The 24,256-nt window shown below is 37.2% G+C and overlaps 1 protein-coding gene across 8 annotated transcripts in view; it reads right to left on the reverse strand.

The window, feature by feature from the left end:
• The window catches only part of EHBP1 (EH domain binding protein 1), a 352,471-nt gene that overhangs the window by 99,860 nt on the left and 228,355 nt on the right, over positions 1-24,256 (reverse strand). For all 8 annotated transcript variants that reach the window (XM_030921086.1, XM_030921089.1, XM_010369131.2 and 5 more), the window contains 2 exons: positions 1,400-1,578; positions 429-477 (listed from right to left, as the gene is read on the reverse strand). In XM_030921086.1, the coding sequence (XP_030776946.1) occupies positions 429-477; positions 1,400-1,578 (228 nt within the window). The remainder of the gene's footprint in view (positions 1-428; positions 478-1,399; positions 1,579-24,256) is intronic.

The raw sequence follows: 24,256 nt of genomic DNA on the forward strand, positions 1-24,256 counted from the left end.
GAACCAAGGTTTATATCTTTTTGCTTCTCAGAACCTAAGTATTCTCTCTTGCTTACCCATTAGGCTCTTCTTCTCATCCCCAACCAACATATTTTTCTAAACTTACATAACAGCTATGGCACAACAGTTTTGGGTGCATTTTTAAAAAGCCAAATCTTAGAATAAAAGCACTATGCTTTAACAAATATTCAACAGTTAAAAAGATAATTTGCATATTATAATATGATGCCAACCTGGCACTTATAGTCCTTAAAAGTTCACGATAAACCAGAGTAAACCATGTATCCTAATGTACTGCAGTAAGCAGACAACACTCTGTGAGTTGTAGTTATGACCTCATAAAACTGCCTCACTTTCTCCAAATTAATAAAGACCTGCAGAGAAGCCAAAATGGAAACTACGTATTTTTCTTGCGCATCAATTCTTACCTTTTTGTTGTTCTCTTTAATATCTTGAGGATTCAGAGACTTGTAGTCACTGAGGGAGAAAAAAGCACAGTGGGTACATACAGTATTTCATAAAAACAGTTGTTTTTAAAACAAACTGAATCTAAAAATTTGACATTCAATAATACTAAAGAGTCACTAGCAATTTCACAGCAATTCAATCAACAAAACTAATAGTGTGGAAAATTAAGGAAATAAATAAATAAATGAATAAAAACAGTGATTACACGTTTCACTGCCTGAAGCTTTCCATCGAAAAGAGAGGTTAAGGCAGGGGACCAAAGACTAGCCTTGACAACCAAATTTACCATGAGGTAATCCCTTGTTGTCAATGTAAAAATTACAGGCTTATTTGTCTCATCTCATTTTAACACTAACACAGTTTTCATAATAATTTGAAGTCAGTTCTTTGAGATTAAGGAGAAAAACCATTTTCTTTCTTTCTTTCTTTTTTTTTTTTTTGAGACAGAGTTTTGCTCTTGTTGCCCAGGCTGGAGTGCAATGGCACAATCTTGGCTCACCGAAACCTCCGCCTCCCAGGTTCAAGAGATTCTCCTGCCTCAGCCTCCCGAATAGCTGGGATTACAGGCATGCACCACCACGCCTGGCTAATTTTGTATTTTTAGTAGAGACAGGGTTTCTCCCTGTCAGTCAGGCTGGTCTCGAACTCCTGACCTCAGGTGATTCCCCCCGCCTTGGCCTCCCAAAGTGCTGAGATTACAGGTGTGAGCCACCACGTCCAGCCACCATTTTCTTTAAAAAGAGAAAAGATTGTTTTTAGGTATGAAAAAGGAAAAGCTTTCTGACATACATCTCTCGAAAGCAAGAGGTGGGGGTAATAAAACAAATACAAATTATTTCAGGACATGTGCTAAGAAATTATTTTATGTTCTTTTAAAAAATGTCTATTATGTACAAAATATTCATAGGGAATGGAAAATGTTTCTACTTACATTAAATCTGGTCTAAAGTGGTGTAATATTGCACAAAAAGATAAACCATTTCTCCACGATGTAGTAAAATTGGTGATTTTTACTCCTCGATAGTTCTTTGTAACTTCTTTACACCATACAAGCAAAGACTGACTAGCATTTGGCTTTCGCCCCAAAACAGGACTTGGTATAGGGCTTGGCTAAAAAAAAATGAAAAGAGGAAAACATTAAAAGAATTTAATGGAAGATGAAAATTAACATTAATTGACCTAATCAGATCATTTGAACACTTTGATGTCAGTTTAGATCCTTCACAACTGTAAATTCACGACAACTGCAACCTCCAAGAGGGAGACATAAATCTTAAATTATCTCCAGTTTTAGCCCTTGGCATTTGCCTGACAAAGATGTAGATATGCAAGATTTTAAACTTATACATAAGAACAGGCCAGGAGCTTTACTGATGGAGAAACATCATGTTAAAGTTTTGAAATACTTAAGGCTAAATACCTATGTAACTTGCACGCCCTCAAAATTTCCCCCAAATGCAATCATGTACAAATATGGTTCCTTTTTGACTAGGTTAAAAATAATGTATTTCAAGGTCCAAATGTAACACAAATTTCTAGTAGTGGAGAGATTAAAATTATCATTAGTTTTAAAAATACACTACTCATATATGCATTTTAAGTAAACAGCACAATGATAACCATATTCAAACATGCTTCTTATATAAATTTAATGATGGCAAAACAGTTTTAGAGTTATTAGCAACAGGTGTTGGTGGCAACAGCACACAACAGTATGTATTTTGGATATGCTCAAAATATTTTCTAATTATCACTGAGAGCTACTTTTGAATACTAGGTGACTTAGTGGTGTGTGTGTTTTAAATCATAAGTATATACTTTTACCCTTGTTCATATACTTAAAACATCAATAATAACAACAAACCTAAGACTCTATAATAACAATTTTATTCTAAACTTTTATTATTATTAAAACCATGTCATTTTCTTTTACTGAATAACAACTGCATTTTGTGATGGTAACCTTATAGGCTAGTACAATTGGAAACTACAAAGAAAACTGTTAAATGTTTCTGGACTTTAAATCTTGCTATTAATTAAAAGTGCTAGCTATTATAAGAAAACTTACATATTAAATAGAGGTCCTCTAAAGCTAAATGAAAAGAGAACAAGTATTTACTCCTAATATCATTTAAGTTTAAAAAGCAAAGCATTCTTACTACACTGCTTACTTAAGAAAGATCAATGATGCCCCCACTTGACAAAAGCATGTTAGTACCAAACAATTAAAATCATCAACCCCACATAATTATGATTTATGCATTCACTGCTTCTGTGAGAAGACTACTAAGAAGCACCACTAAAATAACTTCTCATTTTTTATTAACTGTCAGATTAACAAAATATTATGTAAACAACCATAAATCTAGCAAAGTACTGTTCCTTAAATGATCATCTCTACGAAGTCAATGCTGAAAAGCTCACAGGTCATAAAAATCAACAGTTTGGATCAATTCTACTTAATATAATGAAGTAGATAAAAGCAGAATCCCAATATACTAAATTTACTTTAGAAAAATAATAGCTAACTAGCAATCTAACATGTGTAAAAGTGAACTATTAAATATCTTTTCATGTAATGATCCACTGACTTTCAAATCCCTCTAGTCATTTAACCTGGGAGTAAAGTGAAGAGTGTTTTATGGATGAGTTAGGGGATCACTGAACTAGGTAGGCATAAACATTTTTTTTCCTTACACTTTCCATTGTTTAAAGAATTGTCTTTATTAAATTGTTTTTCTATATCAAATTATATTATTAAGGTATTGATTCACTTCAAGCATGGGTAATACATACATGGGCCAGATAATCTGTAACTATCATTACACTGATTCATTTCAATTATCAGTAGCATGTCCATAGGTAATATATAAATGACATTATCACTATATTATGATCTAGAATGGCTTTCTGTATGTAAGAACTAAAGAAAACATATTACATCATTATGATTACGACTGTATCTCTGTTTCTAAGAAGGCTCAATATGAAAAGGCTAGAAGAACTAAACCAAAATTTAAGTTGGTTCTAATACAAAAGCCTTGTATTAAGGGATGCTTATTGTACTTCCAACAAAAAGAAGTCATACGCAATTGAAGAAACTTTGATGAAATTACAACAAGCCCTATAAATGGTCATGGTGGTTTACAGAGAAAGAAAATCATAGAGCCATTGTTAAATGAAATCATCTACTCCAGAACTGATCTTTTACCTAATATTTTATAGAAAGCCATAAAGGAATTAACAATTAAATCATTTTGAAACCTTCAGTACATAATTGGATGAAACTGTTTGTTGTTACAGCTGGCTCTTGATTTTACAGTAGATGTGGCAGGTTACTTGACTTGTCTGTATCTCAGTTTCCTCATCTGTAAAGTGCAGATTATAATGGTACATATCTCATAGGGTTTAGTAACAAGATCTGCCTCACTCTCCCCATGTCCATTTCCTCTCTGATCTTAACTACTGCTCTCTCCCTTAAACACTCTGAACCATACTGACCTCTTAAGAAAAAAACAACTGATAATTTATTAAAATAGCTGATCTAAGCATCTGCAATGGTGACTTCAACCTCAACTCTTGGCTCAATACTGATCAAAGAAATCTATTTAACAATCTCAGAAGGACTGTGCAAGTCAATAAACTGTTTGCGCATGCTCTTCTGGGAGTGATTCCATGTCTTAGAACCTTTACCACAGCCGTTTTTCTTGTAGTGATTCTCAAAGTCTTGGTAGGCATCCCAACTGGTCCTTTCACTTTGAGATTCTTTTCCTTTGTGCCTCTGATCAAGTCAGCACACATGTTCTTAAGGGATTTTTATAGTGCAGCTGGTTAGGGGAATTCTAATTCAGTGAATCACCACCTCTGGTTCCACCAGTGTTTAAACTCATGGCTGTAATACAGTTTCCTAACCTACGTGTTCCTTGGAGAGAGCAAACAGCCATGAGTCAGGAGTAGGAGCCAATGGACTGTAGCTCCATCATGCCTGAAACCATATCTTCCTCAAAATGGAATCATATTAATCTCTTTGTTGTTCCTTGGATATCGCAGACGTGTTTCTACCTTGGGGCCTTTGCACAGATTGCTCCATTTGCTTGGTACTCTCTCAGATATCTGCATGGTTAACTCCAATGCAATCTTCTCCATTAGGCCTATTCTGACCATCCTACTTAATAATGCAATCTGGTCGGGCGTGGTGGTTCACACCTGTAATCCCAGCACTTTGGGAGGCCAAGGTGGGCAGATCATTAGGTCAGAAGTTCAAGATCGGCCTGGCCAGCATGGTGAAACCCTGTCTGTACTAAAAATACAAAAAATTAGCTGGGCATGGTGGCACATGTCTGTAGTCCCAGCTACTTGGGAGGCTGAGGCAGAAGAACTGCTTGAACCAGCAGGCAGAGGTTGCAGTGAGCCAAGATCGCGCCACTGTACTCCAGCCTGGGAGACAGAGTGAGACTCCATCTCAAAAAAAAAAAAAGAAAAGAAAAAAAGCAATCCACCTCCATCACCCAGTTCCAATTCAGCACTCCTGAATCCACTTACCCTGCTCTATTTATTCCACGGACTTATCATCTTCTTAGAGTCCATATACTTTATTTATTATGCTTACTGGTTATTATCTGTCTGCTCTCACTAAATAAGATGTCCACGAAAGCAAAAATGTTAGTTTGTTTTATTTATTAACCTAAATCAAATGCCCAGAACAGTGCCTGGTAGAGCATAAGTACTCAGTAAATACTGTTATATGAAAAAAATGCATGTAAAACACCTAGAACAATGTATGGCAAACAGTACCATTCAGTTAATATGAATTGCAATTATTACCACCACCAATGCATTATCAGCAGGAATTTCTATTTTTTGAGGCTCTTCTAGAAATTTCAAAGGCCATGAATTTCAAGATCATAAAATGTTTTTTCCTTTTCTTCTTTCTTTCTTTCTTTTTTTTTCCCCCCAAACAAAGCTTTAACTAGAAAATAATCTTGACACCTAGATATTCTATGTGGAAAATATGGCACTTGCAATGCTTGGCAATGTATCTATTTCTATAGGGTGGGTGAAAAAAGAAGCTCTAAATGACTTTGTAATTTGTTGCTTTAAAGAAAGAAAGACACAAAAATCTGTCCATAAAAGGTAGAAATACACTTGCAAATATAATGAATTTTAATGCATTATTTCTGTTTAATATAGATTACATGTTAAAGGTAATAAAGCTACCTAGTTATTCTTCCTAACAATGGCAATAGCTTTCTTTCAGAAAACCTAGTCAAATAACTTGCAAATTTTCTTAAATTTTAATAAGAAATGTCAGTTCTATTTTTTCTGCTCTATCCCTCTAACTATAGTTTCCTTCTCTTTTGCTGTCTGCCCTTCTTCCACGGATACAGCCACGTATTCCTCTAGGCATTGCTCTAAATAGTTTTCTACCACACTTTGAGCTGATTCATTCCCAGGATTCCAACTATTACTTCCATGCAGATGATTCCCAAATATTTATAGTTCAAACTATCTCAAGTTGACATTTCCAGTTGGCTGTCCTTTCTACCATACAAAATTCAAACTCAGTATGTTCAAAACCATAATTGTAATCTTTCTTTACAACCTGCTCATTTTCACTGTGTTTGCAAATGATACAGCTATTGTCCCAATTGTTTAGATTTTTAATGTCAGAATCACCTTTGAATTCTTCCTTCATATATCATCTCTTACCAGTTAATTTACAGGCAGTTTTGCTCATATTTTGTAAGGTTTTTATAATCTATCTCCTTTTGCCTATTGCAAAATCTTCCTAATAGGTCTTCCTTCTTCCAAATCCCCCCTGAAACCAACCCATGTCATAGCATCGGTCTTCTTAAAGCACAGCTTAAAGTCTCTAATGGCTCTCAAGACCATACAAAATGATGTCAAAATACTTCTAAGCACTGAATCCCAAATCTTTCTCAATGTATTTACTCTCTAGCATTACTCACCATCCTTTAAAATCCCTATGCTTTCCTGCCTAAACCCCAGGTCTCCCATCTCCACCCAGTCTTGGATCATACACATCATCACCTCCACATGAAATATCTTCTGTCCCAAGCACAACTGCTGCAATTCCACTCTATCTTCAAACCTTCATGATTTAGTTCAAATGTCATCTCTTACACGAAATCTCCTCCCAATTCCCATTCAGTAGGAAGCCTTTTTCAGTGTTCCTTTGATTCTTTGTGTTCTTCCTGTAGCACTTAATAGATTTTCATTTTACTGTAACATATTCAGTTCTTCTCTCTACAAAAAGGCTTATTAATTTTTCATCAATTCATAAACTATATACTGAGCACCTATTATGTCCCACAAAGTTAAGACCTTTACACAGATAAGCTAATTTAATACTCACAACTCCTTTGAGATAGCTGCTCTTACTTCCAATTTACAGTTGGAGAAAGTGAAGTTACTCAGGAAGCAGAGCAGTTCCTATACCAAGGAGTTCCCACTCCAAAGCCCGTGCTTTTAAACAATATGCATTTCACATTTCAAGATAATACTGCTGTACGACTTCAGCAGAAGTTGTAAATTTTTCAATACTAACAAACGTCTCAGTCAACTTCTTATCGTTTTCAGAGGTTAGATCACTGGCCTCTGTATGTTTAATTAGTTGATTCAAAAGAAGCAATTAACCCAAACAATTTCAACTTCAAGAGTCTCTCTGTTAATAAACCTGTCCATTCTGTTTTATTTCAAATTACTGGCTATAACTAGAACAAGAGCTAATTAAGTCCAGTGCAATGAGACATATACTAACATTGGTAAAATTGTAGCACATTTTTGTCTCAACTACTAATTCTTGGACATTTTCCCCAGTTATTGCAAATCATGGTTAAGGGAACTTTGAATATATCTAAGCATTTGGTGAACCCAAAAACTAGCAACAGTGAGAATGAGAACACTTAGACTTGTATTGGTCTTATTATTTTTTTTTTTCAAAGTGTTTTCATTTAAATCACTTCACTTTATTCTCATGGTAAAACTGAAGTTAGGCTTTGTTATTCTACTACTAGAAAGATTGTGCCATAATTAAATTTTTTTTTTTTTTTTTTATCTTCTACAAAACATCAACCGACTCTCTCCAAGCCAAGACACGAAGAGACAGGAAAACTAGAGAGCAAGTGAAACTCTCTGCTGTTTTTATAATGGTAGTCTAGAAGAGTGAGTTGAGAGGTACCGTTGCACTTTTGGTGGGCTCCCAAATAGCAATATGGGCCTCATCCCCTTCCCCCAAAAGTAGAAACAGTAAAATAAAAAGGTAAAAGGAAAAAATAATAACATAGTAACTAAGCATATAATAGAGAGGATCAGCAAAGCCAAAGCTGCTGCTTTGAAAAGACTAAGTAAATTAAACCTGTAGTGTGAGTGACCAAGAAAGAAAGAGTGAAGCAAATTCCTAGGAAAGTATAGCTTACTGCAATAGACACAAGAAGAAATAGAAAACCCAGAGAGTTCTATAACTGTTAAAGAAATTGAGTTTGTAATTAAAAACCTTCCCACAAAGAATATTCCAGTTGGCTTCACTGATAAGTTCCACCAAACATTCATTCAAGGAAAAAGTATCTCCAATATTACGCAAATTATAGAAAACTGGAAAAATGAGATTACTCTCTATCTCATTTCATGGGCCTTTATACCAAAACTCAAAAGGCAAAGGCAAAATTAAAGAAAACTCTCATGAATATAGGGGCAAAGTTTTAATGAAAATATTAGTAATTTATTAAAAAAGGATAACACATCTTGAACAAATTAGACTTATCCCAAGAGCACATACTTGGCTTATATCTACTGAGGTAACTTGACCAATTAACAGATTTGGAGGAAAGATATATAATATAATCATCTAAACAGATTCAGAAGAACATTTAATAAAATAATGTTCATTTATATTCTAAAAAATAGTCTTAGCAACCTGTAATATAGAATCTTCTTTAACTTGTTAAAAAGGCCACAGCAAATATTGCAAGGGTGAAATATTTGAGATTGAGCATCTGTCACCACTTTTATTCAACATTGTCCCAGCTGGTACATTAAGGTCAGAAAAAGACATTAAGGTAAACATATTAAAAAAGAAACAAAATTGTAAAGCATTATTTACAAATAATATAATTGAGTATGTAGAACATCCACAAGAAGTTACAACTTATTAGAGTTAATAAGAGAATTTAGCAAGATGTTGGATACAAAATCAATGTACAAAACCAACTGTATTCCTATAAACTAATAAAAACAGAAACTAAAAATTTGAAAACCATCCATAGTGGCATAAAAATGTCAAGTACTTGGCACAAATCCAAAAACAATATACAACTGCTATAAAAAAACTATCAAGATTTACTGCAAAAAAGTAAAGAGATGGAGATCTATCTATCTATCTATCTATCTATCTATCTATCTATCTATCTATATTTTTTTGAGACAGAGTCTCGCTCTGTCGCCCAGGCTGGAGTGCACTGGCACGATCTCAGCTAACTACAACCTCTGTCTCCCGGGTTCAAGCGATTCTCCTGCCTCAGCCTCCCACGTAGCTGGGACTACAGGCACACACCACCATGTCTGGCTAATTTTTTGTATTTTTAGTAGACAGGGTTTCACCACATTGGCCAGGATGGTCCATCTCTTGACCTCGTGATCCACCCGCCTTGGCCTCCCAAAGTGCTGGGATTACATGCGTGAGCCACTGTGCCCGGCCAAGATGGAAATATTTATTCATGGCTTAGAAGACTCAATTTTGTGTAATGATATCAATTATTTTTCCAGGGAGAAATGGCTAACCAACAGAAAGGGTTAACTAAACTCTTTCTCCATGAAGAAATGCTCTCAAGTTTACCTTCTTCTAACATGAATTCCATGGAAATATATTGGATTATGCTAAAAGTGAGAAGTCAGCTGTGTTACCAGGCAACATTATTTACTGTAAAACTGACCCCAGCTTGGTGAACTGCATCTAACTTGAAGGCCTATGAATAAACTATATATCCCTATTGAAAAACAAAGTCTGCAGCTTCCCTATGCTTAGTGTGATTCATGTAACCAAGCATGTCCCTTGGGAATCTGACAGTTGTGTGTGTGGGCTGCTACAAGATCCTGTGTTTTATAAGGTAGAGTGGTCCACATTTACCCACCCGATCTTTCACCTAAGAACTGACATGAGGAACTAAAATATGGCCTAGCATACCTGATGCTCTAATGCTAATATGCTATGTTTCCTGTCCTGAAAGTTAAGTAAACCTGGTACCAAATTAATTGTATATATTTTCCATCAAAAAGGGGTTTGTAGCTAGAATATACAAAGAACATCCACAAATTAGTAAGAAAATGAAAGCTAATCAATATAAAAAGGGGCAAAAATTGAATGTACACTTTATAAAAGAAGAAATCCAAATATTCAGTAAATGTGAAAACTTGCTCCATCACACCAGTATTCAGAGAATTACACAAGGTACTACTGCACACTTCTCCCCAGAAAGGCTGAAATTTTAAGAAGTCTCTTGAGATTAAATTTTAATGAAATTAAAAATACCAAGTATTGGCAAGGATGTGGAGCAAAGGGAGCTTTCTTACAGGGCTGATGAAAAAAGTTTGGCATCATCTATTATGCTAAAATTGAAAATGTGCATATCCTATGACCCAGCAATTCCTAGGTTTATATCCTATAGAAATGCATGCTTATACAGCACAGAACAGAATACATATGCAAAAATGTTCACAGCAGCACTTTAAAATTTTCCAAATCTGAAAATAATGTAAATGCTCAGCAACAATAAAATGGATTTAAACATTTTGATCTATTCAGATAGTGAAATACTAGAGACACACACAAAAGAAATACATCCTAAAACATAATATTGAACAAAAGAAAACAGGTACAAACATGTATATATGAGTCCATTTATATATATTTAAAACCAGTCAAAAGTAAACTACATTGTTCAGGGGGGTCATACTTAAAACAATAAAGCCAAGAGCAAACTGATTACTATCAAATCATGATACCAAAAGAATAGGAACTTTGCCAACATTTCAGAAACTAACCCACTTTTGTGCTTCTCTCTTATCCCAATCTCTTTCCTCTTCCCTATAATTGGTGGTTATATTAACAAATGTTATTTTTCAATATTGTGTAATCAAATGTGACAACATTTGGAAGATCTGCATGAGTACGGGAATCAATGTTTTCCGAATAAATAATGCATGATGTTACGAAATCACACATCAATAAAAGATGCAGTTGAAAATGCCACATACGCCAATGTATGGTTTGATTCCACATTGAAACTAACTTAAGAAACTATCATTTGTGAGTTTTGGTGTAGTATCAAAAATTATAATCTCCAATCATTTGAGAATTATTTAAATTCTCTTTAACATTATATATTTGATAAGGTCAAATTTTCTTCACAGAGTACAACCAAAACACATTACAACATATTGAATGCAGAAAGCTGTTTTCAATTAAGCCAGATATTAGACACTGGCAAAAAAGGTCAGGAGATCGAGACCATCCTGGCTAACACGGTGAAACCCCATCTCTACTAAAAAATACAAAAATCTAGCCGGGCGAGGTGGCGGGCGCCTGTAGTCCCAGCTACTCGGGAGGCTGAGCCAGGAGAATGGCGTAAACCCGGGAGGCGGAGCTTGCAGTGAGCTGAGATCTGGCCACTGCACTCCAGCCCGGGCGACACAGCGAGACTCCGTCTCAAAAAAAAAAAAAAAAAAATGAAAAACAATGTTGGTCTTCTCAATAAACTGTTTTTGTTTTGAAAAATACAGTCGTTTTTCATGAAAATACTACATTATTTATGTTAATATGTGATATAATAGTTTGATATAACTTTAAATAAATTAATAAAATTTAAAAACTTCTCTCTTAATTTCTAATACTGTAAATAGCAATAGGTATAACTCACATAAACAGAAGTTATTTGGGCTCCTCGATAATTTTTAATTTCTTTTTATTGTAGTAAAATACACATAATATTTACCATCTTAACCATTTTTTTTTTTTTTTTTGAGATGGAGTCTCACTCTGTCACCCAGGTTGGAGTGCAGTGGCACCACTGGCTCACTGCAACCTCCCTTTCCTGGGTTCAAGTGATTCTCCTTCCTCAGCCTCCCACGTAGCTGGGATTACAGGCTCATGCCATCATGCCCAGCTAATTTTTGTATTCTTAGTAGAGACAGGATTCCACCACATTGCCCAGGCTGGTCTCAAACTCCTGATCTCAAGTGATTCACCCTCCTCGACCTCCCAAAGTGCTGAGATTACAGGTGTGAGCCCCATGCCCAGTCCTTAACCTTTTTTTTTTTTTTTTTTTTTGAGATGGAATCTTGCTCTGTTGCCCAGGCTGGAGTGCAGTGGCCGGATCTCAGCTCACTGCAAGCTCCGTCTCCCGGGTTTACGCCATTCTCCTGCCTCAGCCTCCCGAGTAGACAGGACTGCAGGTGCCCGCCACCTCGCCCGGCTAGTTTTCTTTTTGTATTTTTTAGTAGAGACGGGGTTTCACCATGTTAGCCAGGATGGTCTCGATCTCCTGACCTCGTGATCCGCCCGTCTCGGCCTCCCTAAGTGCTGGGATTACAGGCTTGAGCCACCGTGCCCGGCCATTTAACCATTTTTAAGTATGCAGTTAATAGTGTTAGTATATTCCATTGTTTTGAAACAGATCTTCAGAACTTTCTGATTTTGTAAAACTGAAACTCTATCTCCCTTAAACAACTCTCCTTTAATCCTCCTTCTGGCCCCTAGTAACCGTCATCCTATTTTCTGTTTCTGTGAACTTGATGATTTCATATAAGTGAATTCATAAGTATTTGTCTTTTTGTGATAAATTCATTTCATTTAGCATTATGTCCTCAAGATTCATCCATGTCATAGCATGTGACAAGATTTCCGTCCTTTTCCAGGCTGAATAATATTCCACTGCAGATATATACCATATTTTGTTTCTCCATTCATCCATCAATGGACATTCAGAATGCTTCCACCTTTTGAATTTTGTGAATACTGCTGCCATAAACATGGGTGTGCAAATATCTCTTCTAGCCTGTTTTCAATTATTTTGAGTATAGAGTAGTCTTCCTTTCTCTGTGGGAATATGTTCTTTTTTTTTTTTTAGATGCCGTCTTGCTCTGTCACCCAGGCTGGAGTATAGTGGCATAATCTCAGCTCACTGCAACCTCCATCTCCCGGGATCAAGCGATTCTCCTTCCTTACTCACCCAAGTAGCTGGGATCACAGGTGCATATCACCATGCCTGGGTAATTTTTCTATTTTTAGTAGAGATGGGATTTCACCATTTTGGCCAGGCTGGTCTTGAACTCCTGACCAACTGACCCTCCCACCTTGGTCTCCCAAAGTGCTGGGATTACAGGTGTGAGCCACTGCACCTGGCAGGAATATGTTCTAAGACCCCCAGGGGACACTTGAAACTGTGGATAGTATTGAGCTCTCTATATATCATACTTTGCTTTTTCAATTGGATAGCTGAGACGTTATCCCAACAGCCACTACTAAGTGACTAACAGGTGGCATATACAGCATGGATAAATTGGACAAGGAGATGATTCACATCCTGCGTGGAAGAAGAGGGATGCTGTGCGATTTCATCACATTACTTAGAATGAGGCACAATTTAAAACTTATTAATTATTTCTGGAATTTTCCATTTAATATTTTTGGATAATGGTTGACTATGGGCAACTAAAACTTCAGAAAGTGAAGCCACAAATAATGGGGTGGGGTGCTACTGTATACTCAGAAGTGAGATTGCCAAATCATATGGTAGCTCTATTTTTAATTTTTTTGAGGAATCATGACACAGTTTTCCACAGCACTGTATCATTTTAAATTCACACCATCAGTGCACAAGGGTACTAATTCTTCTACATCCTCACCAATACTTGTTATTTTCTGATTTTTCTTTAGGGATTGAGGATAGTAGCCATCCTAATGGGTGTGAGATGGTATCTCATTATGGTTTTGATTCATATTTCCTAATGAGCATCTTTTCATATACTAGTTGGCTATTCATATGTCTTCTTTGGATAAATATCTATTCAAGGCCTTTGCCTATTTTTGAAATGGGTTGTCTGGTTTTTGGTTAAGTTTTAAGAGTTTCCTAAATATTCTGGATATAAATCCCTTCTTACCAGATATGTTATTTGAAAATATTCTCCTATTTTGTAGGCAAGAAATATTTTCCCTCTGTGGATTGTGTTCTTTGAGTCACAAAAGTTTTAAATTTTCATGAAGTGTAATTTGTCTTCTTTCTTTTGTTGTCTGTGCCTTTGGTGTCTACCCAATAAATCACTGCCAAATTCAATGTTTTATTTTTGCCCTATGTTTTATTCTTTTTTCTCCATAGTCCTGACTTGCTGAAAATCACTGACCTTATTATATGCAGAGGTTTGTTTCTGGACTCTCTATTCCATTATATTGGTCTATATGTCTGCATGCCAGTACCATACTGTCTTGATTACTGTAGCTGTGCAGTAAGTTTTAAGATCAGGAAGTGTGAGTCTTCCACTCTCGTTCTTTTCCGGGCTTGTTTTTGGCTATTCTGGGTTCTTTAAAATTCCAAATGAATATTAAGATGGATTTTGTATTTTTGCAAAAAACGTTATTGGGATTTTTATAAGAATTGCATTAAATCTTTAGATCTCTTTGGGTGGTATTGATATATTAACAATATTAAGTTTTCTAAGCCAGGAACATGGGATAGCTTTCCATTTATTTCTGTCTTCTTCAATTTCTTTCAGAATTGTTTTATAGTTTTCAGTGCAAGCCTTTTACCTTTCTGGTCGAGTTAATTCCTAAGTATTTAATTCTTTTTGATGCTACTGTTTTTGTTTTGTTTTGTTTTGTCTTGAGACAGGGTCTTGCTCTGTTGCCCAGGCTGAATGAAGTGCAGCAGCATGGTGACAACTCACTGCAGCCTTGACATTCTGGGTTCAAGCAATCCTCCCACCTCAGCCTCTCAAGCAGCTGGGACTATGAGTGCGTGCCACCACGCCTGGCTAATTGTTAAAATTTTTTGTAGAGATGAGGGTTTCACCATGTTTTCCAGGCTGGTCTTGAACTCCTGAGCTCAAGCAATCCTCCTGCCTTGGCCTCCCAAAGTGCTACAATTACAGGTGTTAGCTTCTGTGCCTGGCCGATGCTATTGTTAATGAAAGTACTTTCTTAATTTCCTTTGTGGATTGCTCATTGTTGGTATATAGAAATACAATGGATTGGTTTTTGTATCATGCTACTTTCCTGAATTTATTAGTTACAACAGTTTTTTTTTTTTTTTTTTTTTTTTGTAGAATCTTTAGGGTTTACTATATACAGGATATTCTCATCTGCAAACAGAGATAATCTTATGTCTTCCTTTCTGATTTGGGTTCTTTTTACATCTTTTTCTTGCCTAATTGTGATGGCTAGGACTTTCAGTAGTACTATATTGAAGACAACTGGCAAGAGTGGGCATCCTTGCCTTGTTCCTGATCATAGAAGTCTTTCACTGTTGAACATGATATTCTCTGTGGGTTTTTCATATATGACTTTTACCATGTTTAGGTAAGTTCCTTTAATTCCTAGCATGTTGAATTTTTTTTTTTTTAAATCATGAAAGGGTATAGAATTCTATCAAATGCTTTTTCTGCATTGATTGAGATGATTACATGTACTCTCTCCTTCATTCTGCTAATGTGGTGTATTACACTGATTTCATATGTCTAATTATCCTTGCATTCCAGGCATAAATCCCACTTGGTTGTGGTATGTAATTCTTTTAATATGTTGCTGAATTTAGTTTGCTAGTATTACACTGAGGATTTTTTTAAAAGTTCATAGGGATATTAGTCTGCAGTTTTGTTTTCTTATAGTGTTTGTCTGGCTTTGGTATTAGGATAATGCTGGCCTCAAAGAATGAGGTAAGGAGTATTCCCTCTCCAATGTTTTGGAAATGTTCGAGAAGAATTACTGTTGGTTCTTCTTTAAAGGTTTGATAGAATTCACTGGTGAAGACATTAGGTTTAGAGCTTTTCTTTGCTGGGAGATTTTTGATTACTGATTTATTCATCTTATTAATTAGAGCTCTATGCATATTTTCTATTTCCACATGGTTTCATTTTGGTAGGTCTTCTGTTTCCAGGAATTTGTCTATTTCACCTAAGTTATCCAATTTGTTGGTGTACAATTACTCATAGTACTTTCTTATAATCCTTTTTGTTTCTGTGGAATAAGTAGTAATGTCTCCACTTTAATTTCTAATTTTCGTAAGTTGAGTCTTTTCTCTTTTTTATTCTTAGTCCATCTAGCTAAAGTTTGTCAATTTTGTTGATCTCTTCAAAGAATCAACATCTGGGTTAATTTTCTCAATTGTTTTTCTAGTCTCCATTTTGTTTATCTCTGTTCTAATCTTTATTATTTCCTCCCTTTTTCTAGCTTTGGGTTTAGTTTGTTCTTCTAGTTCCTTAAGTTGTAACATTAGGTAGCTGAATTTGGGATCTTATTTGTATTTTTTTCTCCACTGGAAAACAATATTTAGTAAGATCCCATCAGCTATACATGTTCCTGACATTAAGCCGCACCTTCCATTACAATTTGCTCTTGCCTAAGTGGTCCCATGAATGCTGTCCTCTTTGTTATAGTCTACAAGCAGCCATTGTCAAACTTGGAGGTAGTGTTGATAAAATTAAAGACAGTCTTTTCTAGAGACCAACAGCAAGGACTTGGAGGGTGAGTACTTACTTTTTGATTCCCACCACACAGCCTTATAAGCACAATAAAGCTACTGGTCACCTTAGGGCAGTGGACAAAGCCACCCTAGGAAAAGCTAGGCCACTGCATTAGCACAGATAAAGCATGAGGGCTGGAGACAGGTAAGAAAACAGAGTACTATCTAACATGCATGACACTTTCAGGTTCAGAGGTTGTTCTCGGCCCTCTACGCTACCCCAGCAACCTCTAACCAATGAGGCGTTCGCTTTCTTGTATTTGAATATGAGTGTTAATTGCTAAAAATTTCCCCCAAACACTGCTTTCATTGTGTACCAGAAGTTTTGGTATGCTGTGTTTTTACTTTCATTTTTCTCTAAGTCTCTTGTGATTTCTTCTTTGATCCACTGTTTATTTACGAGCGTGTAGTTTAAAATACACAAATCTGTGATTTTTTTTCAGTTTTCCATCTGTTACTGATTTCTAACTTCATACTGTTGTTGTCAGAAAAGATCCTTTGCGTGGTTTCTGTCTTTCAAATTTTATTGTAACTTAATTTGTGGCTTAACATATATCCAGGAAACGTCCCATGTGCATTTGGGAAAATGTGTATTCTGTTGTTGGGCAGGTTTTTGTATGTTTTTTAGATCTAGTTCACATACTGTGTTGTTCAAGTCCTCTACTTTCCTAATTTCACCTGGTGGTTCTATCCATTATTGTGAGTGGGGTATAGAAGTTTCCAACTATTATTGTATAAGTATGTGTATTTCTACTTCCAATTCTGGCCATTTTTGCTTCAGACATTTTGATGGTCAGTTATTATGTGTGCAAATTTTTTTTTTTGAGACGGAGTCTCACTCTGTTGCCCAGGCTGGAGTGCAGTGGCGCGATCTCGGCTCACTGCAAGCTCCGCCTCCCGGGTTCACGTCATTCTCCTGCCTCAGCCTCCTGAGTAGCTGGGACTACAGGCGCCCGCCACTGCGCCCGGCTAATTTTTTGTATTTTTAGTAGAGACGGGGTTTCACCACGGTCTCGATCTCCTGACCTTGTGATCCGCCCGTCTCGGCCTCCCAAAGTGCTGGGATTACAGGCGTAAGCCACCGCGCCCGGCCACGTGTGCAAATATTTTTAACTGCTATATCTTCTGGAAGTATTGAACATTTTTTAATATATAATGTCCTTTGTCTCTTGTAACTTTATTTTTTAATTGACAAATAATAATTGCATATTTTCAAGGGGAACATGGTGAGGTTTTGATACCTATAATGTATACTAATTAGATCAGGGTATTTCACATATCCATCATCTCAAACATTTATTATTTCTTTGTGCTGGGAACATTCAATATCCTCCCAATAATATATAGCTTTAAGTAGCTATATTATTGTTACTTATAGCCATTCTACAGTGGTATATAACACGAGAACTTAGTTATCCTATCTAGCTGTAATTCTGCATCCTTTAACAAATCTCTCCCCATGCTCCTCTCCCCACCCCCGCCCCCCACCTTCCCAGCCTCTAATATCCTCTGTTCTACATTCTACTTCTATGAGATCAACTTTTTACTTTTAGCTTCCACATTTGAGTGAGAACATGCAGTGTTTCACTTTCTGTTCCTGGCTTATTTCAGATAACATAATATCATCTAATTCCATCTATATTGCCATGAATGACAGGATTTCATTCTTTTCTTTTCTAGCTAAATAGTATTCCATGACACACATATACCACATTTTCTTTAACAATTCACCTGTTTTTGGATAACTAGGTTGAATCTATATCTTGGCTAACATGAACAGTGCTGCAATAAACATGATGGTGTAGATATCTCCAATATAATAATTTATTTCTCTGTGGATAAACACTCAGTAGTAGGATTGCTGGATCATATGGTAATTCTATTTAATTTTTGTGAGACCTCCATAGTGTTCTCCATAGTGGCTATAGTGGCTTGCATTCCCACCAACAGTATCTAAGAATTTCCTTTTCTCTGCATCCTCTCCAGCATTTGTTATTTATTTATTTATTTATTTATTTATTTACTTATTTTGTCTTTTTGATAAAGCAGCCATCTTAACTGGAAAGAGATGATTATCTCTTTATGATCTTGATTTGCATTTCCCTCATGATTAGTAATGTTGGACACGTAAAAAAATATATTTGTTGGTCATTTGTATGTCTTCTATTGAGAAATATCTGTTCAGGTCATTTGCCCATATTTGAATTTAATTGTTTTTTGGCTGTTGGGATGTTTCAGTTTCTTTTATATTCTGGGTATTAAACTCCCATTGAATGAGTAGTTTGTAAATATTTTCTTCCATTCTGTAGGTTGTCTTTTCACTTTGCTGTTTTCTTTGCTGTGCAGAAGCTTTTTGGTTTGATGTAATCACATTTGTTTATTTATGCTTTTGCTGACTACGCATTTGGGGTCTTATTCACACAATCTTTTCCCTGTCAATGTTCTGAAGTGTTTTCACTATGTCTTCTACTAGCAGTTTCAACGCTTCAGGTCTTACATTTAAGTCTTCGATCCATTTTGAGAGGTGGCAGTCTAGTTCCAGAATATTCAGTTTTCCCAGCACAATTAATTGAAGAAACTATCTTTCCCCAGTGCGTGTCCTTGGCTTCTTTGTCACAAATCAGTTCACTGTGGATATGTGAATTAATTTCTGGGTTCTCTATTCTATTTCATCGGTCTATGTGTCTGTTTTTATGCTAGTACCATGCTGTTTTGGTAAGAACAGTTTTGTCATACACTTTGAGGTCTGGTAGTGTTATATGTACAGCTTTGTTATTTTTGCTTAGGATTGGTTTAGCTATTTGGGGTCTTTTGTGGGTTCATATAAATTTTGTTTCTTATTTTCTATTTCTGTGAAGAATGTAATTGGTATTTTGATAGATACTGCATTCAATCTGTAGATTGCTTTGGGCAACATGGTCATTTTAATGATATTCATCTGATCCATGAGGTTGGAATGACTTTCCATTTTTGTGCATCCTCTTCAATTTCTTTCATCAGTGTTTTGCAGTTTTCCATGTAGAGTCTTTCACCTCCTTAGTTAAATTAATTTTGAGGAGCTATTGTAAATGGGATTGCTTTCTTGATTTCTCTGTCAGCTAGTTTTATTGTTCATGTATAGAAATAATACTGATTTTAATATATAAATTTTGTATCCTGCAACTTTACTGAACTCATTTATCAGTTCTAAGAGTATTTTTAGTACGGTCTTTAGATTTTTCTTATTTCCTTTTTTAATAATAACATTTTATTCCTGAGAGCACAGATCCAACTTCCCCTGAATATATGCTCCTGGTTTTTCTACCTATAAGATTACATCATCTGAAAACAGGGACAATTTGACTTCCCTGTTTCCAATTTGGATGCATTTTTTTTTCCTTGCCTAATCACTCTTAGAACTTCCAGTAGTATGCTGAATAGAAGTGGTAAGAGTAGACACTCCTGTCTTGTTCCAGTTCTGACCGAAAAGGCTTTCAGCTTCTCACCCATTCAGTAAGATGTTAGCTGTGGGTTTGTCATATGTGGCCTTTACATATTTAGGTATTAACCTTCTATACCTAATTTATTAAGAGTTTTATCATGAACAATGTCAAATTTTATCAAAAGCTTTTTCTATATCTATTGAGATGATCATATGGTTTTCATCCTTTATTCTATGGATGTGATGTATGACGTTTATTGACTTGTGTATACTGAACCATTCTTGCATTTTTGCATTCAATCTGTAGATCGCTTTGGGCAACATGGTCATTTTAATGATATTCATCTGATCCATGAGGTTGGAATGACTTTCCATTTTTGTGTATCCTCTTTGTATTCCACTTGGTCGTGGTGGACTTTCTATTGTTGTTGTTGATGCCCTGTTGGGCTCAATTTGCTAGTATTTTGTTGAGTATTTCTGTGTCCATGTCCATCAGAGATACTGGTCTGTAGGGTGTTTTTATTGTTGTATCCTTGGCTGGTTTTGATGTCAATGTTATGCTGGCCTCATAGAAAGAGACAGAATTTCCTCTGCTTCCATTCTTTGTAGTAGTTTGAGAGGAATTGGTATTAATTCATCTTTAAGTGTTGGGTAGAATTCAGCAATGAAGCCATCTGGTCCTGAACTTTACATTGTTGGAATACTTTTTATTACTGATTCAACCTTTTTACTTATTGGTCTATTCAAGGTTTTCTATTTCTTCTTGGTTTGATCTTGGTAGGTATGTGTCCAGGAATTTATCCATTTCCTCTAGGTTTTCAAATTTATTGTCATATACTCGTTCATAGTTGTCTCTAATAATCTTCTGTATTTGTGGTATCTGTTGTGATGTCTCCTTTTTCATTTCTGATTTTATTTATTTGGGTCTTCTCTCTTTTTTCCCAGTCTAGCTAATGTTGTGTTGATTTTATCTTTTCAAAAAATCAACTTTTTGTTTCACTGATCCTCTGTATTTTTTCAGTCTCAATTTCATTTATCTCTGCTCTGATCTTTATTATTTCTTTTACAAAGTTTTGGTTTGTTCTTGCTTTTCTAGTGCATTGTTAGGTTGTTTATTAGAACTCTTTCTCATTTTTTGATGTAGGCATTTATTGCTATAAACTTGCCATTTACTACTGCTTTTCCTGTGGCCATAAGTTACTTTGGCTGGAAGAACAAGCATTGAGCCTGGGAGTATGCCCACCAGGGGTTGCCTGTGGGGTTGTTTCTCTGGCATGATATGCAGGTACATGGCTCCTCAGCTGGCCTAAAGGCATTTTTGCTGGGGACGATCCACAGGATGGCTGTTTCTCAGGCTTGGGATGTGGTACAAGCTGTTCAGCTGGCCTTGGGTTGTGTCTGCTGGGTAGGGACCCATGAGGCTGTTTCTCAGACTTGAGACACAGACACATAGCTGCTCAGTTGGCCTGGAGATGTGTCCACTGGAGGTGGATCGCAGGGTTGCTTCTCAGGGCCATGATGCAGGTCAAAAGCTACTTAACTGGTTTGGGGGTGTGTTTTCCAGGTGTGGCCCACAGGGCTGTTTTGCAGTTCTGGTACACAGGTGCAAGGCTATTTGGTTGGTCTAGGGGCATGCCTACCAGGGGTGAACTGCAAAGTTGCTTCTTAGGCCTGGGGGTGTTTCTTGGGTCATAGGGGGTTGGTGGTGTATGAGGAATGCACACCTTATGCTCCTAAGATTGCCTCTCAGGCCTGGGATGCTGGCACATAGCTGTGTAGGCAGCCTGGGGGCTCCTTGCCAGAGGCAGCATGTAGAGCTACTTCTCAGGCCTGGGGCATGGGTGCAAAGCTGCTTGGCCGACCTGGGGGTGCTTCTGCCAGGACCAGCCTGCAGAGATGTTTCTCAGGCTCTTGTTGTGGGCATGGGGCCAATTGGCAGGTCAGGGACTTTTCTGTAGAGGGTGGGGCACCTCAGTGTTGTTTCTCAGGGTGCAATCACATAGCTGTTCTGCCAGCCTGAGAATGTCAGCTGTTCAGAGGCTTGAGGCCTCTCCCATATGAAGATGGGCCTGTGGCTATTTGGCCAGCTCATGGGTAGGTACACCCTGGGTGACACTGCCAGACTGTTCCTCTGGCTGGAAGTGAGGGTAGTGGGAGTTGGTTTTCATGCTTTGCAGGATCAATGTTATAGCCAATCTTGGGTCCAGATTTTGTGTTGCTGAGGTTGTGGTGTTTAGCCACTGGTATAGGTTTGGAGGAATGAAGATGGAGCCCCAGTGTTAGACAGGTGCAGTGACTATGTGCCCCCAGAGAAGGGCACACTTCAGAGGTGCCCCTGGTCTCAAGATGGCACCATGCTTCAGGAGCATGGCTCATAGGAGGTGGGTGAAGTATGGGGAGTGCACACCTTATGCTCTTAACTGGGGCAATGCAGCTGCATGATCTCCTGGTAGCTATCCAAATGGAGACTGTGGGATTCTCCTGTTGTAACAACTATACTGCTGTAAGGTGTTTGCAGTGGCAATGGGGATTAATGGAGATCTTCTGCTTACCTGCTACTCACAACAGGAAGTTCTCTCCTGACTCCAGGCTGATTCAATCCTGGGGAATGGAAGGGAGACAGGACTGCAGAGACTGGATGCCTTTATGCTGCCCTCCTGAACTTCCTATCACCAACAGGTGTTTCTCCACTCCACTGCTGCACTCCACTGCTCTTTCTTTGACACTCCTGTCAAATCTTGGCTGTTTATTCCTTGTATTTATTCTCTCTTATAGGGAAGACGAATGCCAGGTATCTCTAGTCTGCCATCTTGCTGATGTCATTCCTGCATCTTCCCTATAACCTTTTTAAATTTAGTTCATTTTGTCTGATATTAGTATAAGCATCCTGTTATTATTTACATGGATTATTCTTTTCTATCTTTTCACTTTCAACCTATTTGTGTCTTTGGATACAAAGTGAGTCTCCTGTAGACAGCAATTATTAGATGATGTGTTTTCATTCATTCCACCAAAGTCTACTTTTGGAGGGTTTAATCCATTTAAAGTACAGATGACTCTTGAACAACACGGGTTTGAGCTATGTGGGTCCACTATTAAACTTTCCTTTGCCTCTGCCACCCCAAGACAGCAAGACCCATCCTTCTTCTTCGTCCTCAGCTTACTCAACATGAAGATGAAAAGGATAAAGACCTTTAATAGTGAATATATTTTCTCTTCATTATGATTTTTTTTTTTTTTTTTTTGAGATGGAGTCTCGCTCTGTCACTCAGGCTGGAGTGCAGTGGTGCGATCTCCACACACTGCAACCTCCACCTCCCAGGTTCAAGCGATTCTCCTGTCTCAGCCTCCTGAGTAGTTGGGATTACAGGTGCCTGCCACTGCACCCAGCTAATTTTTGCAGTTTTAGTAGAGATGAGGTTTCACCATCTTGGCCAGGCTGGTCTTGAACTTCTGACCTCATGATCCACCTGCCTTGGCCTCCCAAAGTGCTGGGCTTACAGGCGTAAGCCACCACGCCTGGCAGATTTTCTTAACATCTTCTTTTCTCTAGCTCACTTTACTGTAAGAATACAGTATACAATACGTAACACATACAAAATGTATTCCTTGACTATGCTATGGGTCTTTTCTGGACAAGAGTAGATTATTACTAATTAAGTTTACATGGAGACAAAAGCTATACACAAATTTTCAACTGCATGGGGGTTGGTGTCCCTAATCCCTACATTGTCCAATGGCCAACTGTAATTAGTGATAAGAAGGGACTTACTTTCGTCATTTTGCTGGTTGTTTTCTATATGCCTCAGTTTTTTTGTCCTTCATTTCCTACATCATTGCCTTCTTTTGTGTGTATTTTTTTTTCTGGAGTGAAATTTTTAAATTTCTTTCTCATTTCCTTTAGTGTATGTTCTTTTATTATTTTCTTTGTGGTTAGCATGGGGATTACTTTTTTTTTTTTTTTTGAGACAAGGTCTGACTCTATCACCTGGGCTGGAGTACAGTGGTGCAATCTTGGCTCACTGCAACCTCTGCCTCCCAGGCTAAAGCCATTCTCCTACCTCAGCCTCCTGAGCAGCTGGGGCTACAGGCCCATGCACCATGCCTAATTTTTGTATTTTTTGTAAAGATGGGTTTTGCCATGTTGCCCAGGCTGGTCTCAAACTTGTGAGCTCAAGTGATCCACCCGCCTCAGCCTCCCAAAGTGTTGGGATTACAGGCATGAGCCACCATGCCCAGCTTGGGATTACATTTAACATTCTAAAATTATAACACTATAATTTGGATTTATACCAGTATAACTTCAGTAACTTCTAACAGCTTCTCTTCTAATAGCTCCATCAATAACCTTTTAGCTGTTAATATCAAAATTACATCTTTACACATTGTTTGTCCAAATAGAATTTTGCATTAATTAATCTAGTTATGATTAATCAGGCCAGGAGCAGTGGCTCATGCCTGTAATCCCAGCACTGTGGGAGGCCAAGGCAGGCAGATCATTTGAGGTCAGGAATTTGAGACCAGGCTGGCCAACATGGTGAAACCCAAACTCTACTAAAAAAAAAAACCCACAAAAATTAGCCAGGCATGGTGGTGTGTGCCTGTAATCCCAGCTACT

The sequence above is a fragment of the Rhinopithecus roxellana genome, chromosome 17 (genome assembly GCF_007565055.1).
Source record: "Rhinopithecus roxellana isolate Shanxi Qingling chromosome 17, ASM756505v1, whole genome shotgun sequence".
Classification (NCBI taxonomy): domain Eukaryota; kingdom Metazoa; phylum Chordata; class Mammalia; order Primates; family Cercopithecidae; genus Rhinopithecus; species Rhinopithecus roxellana.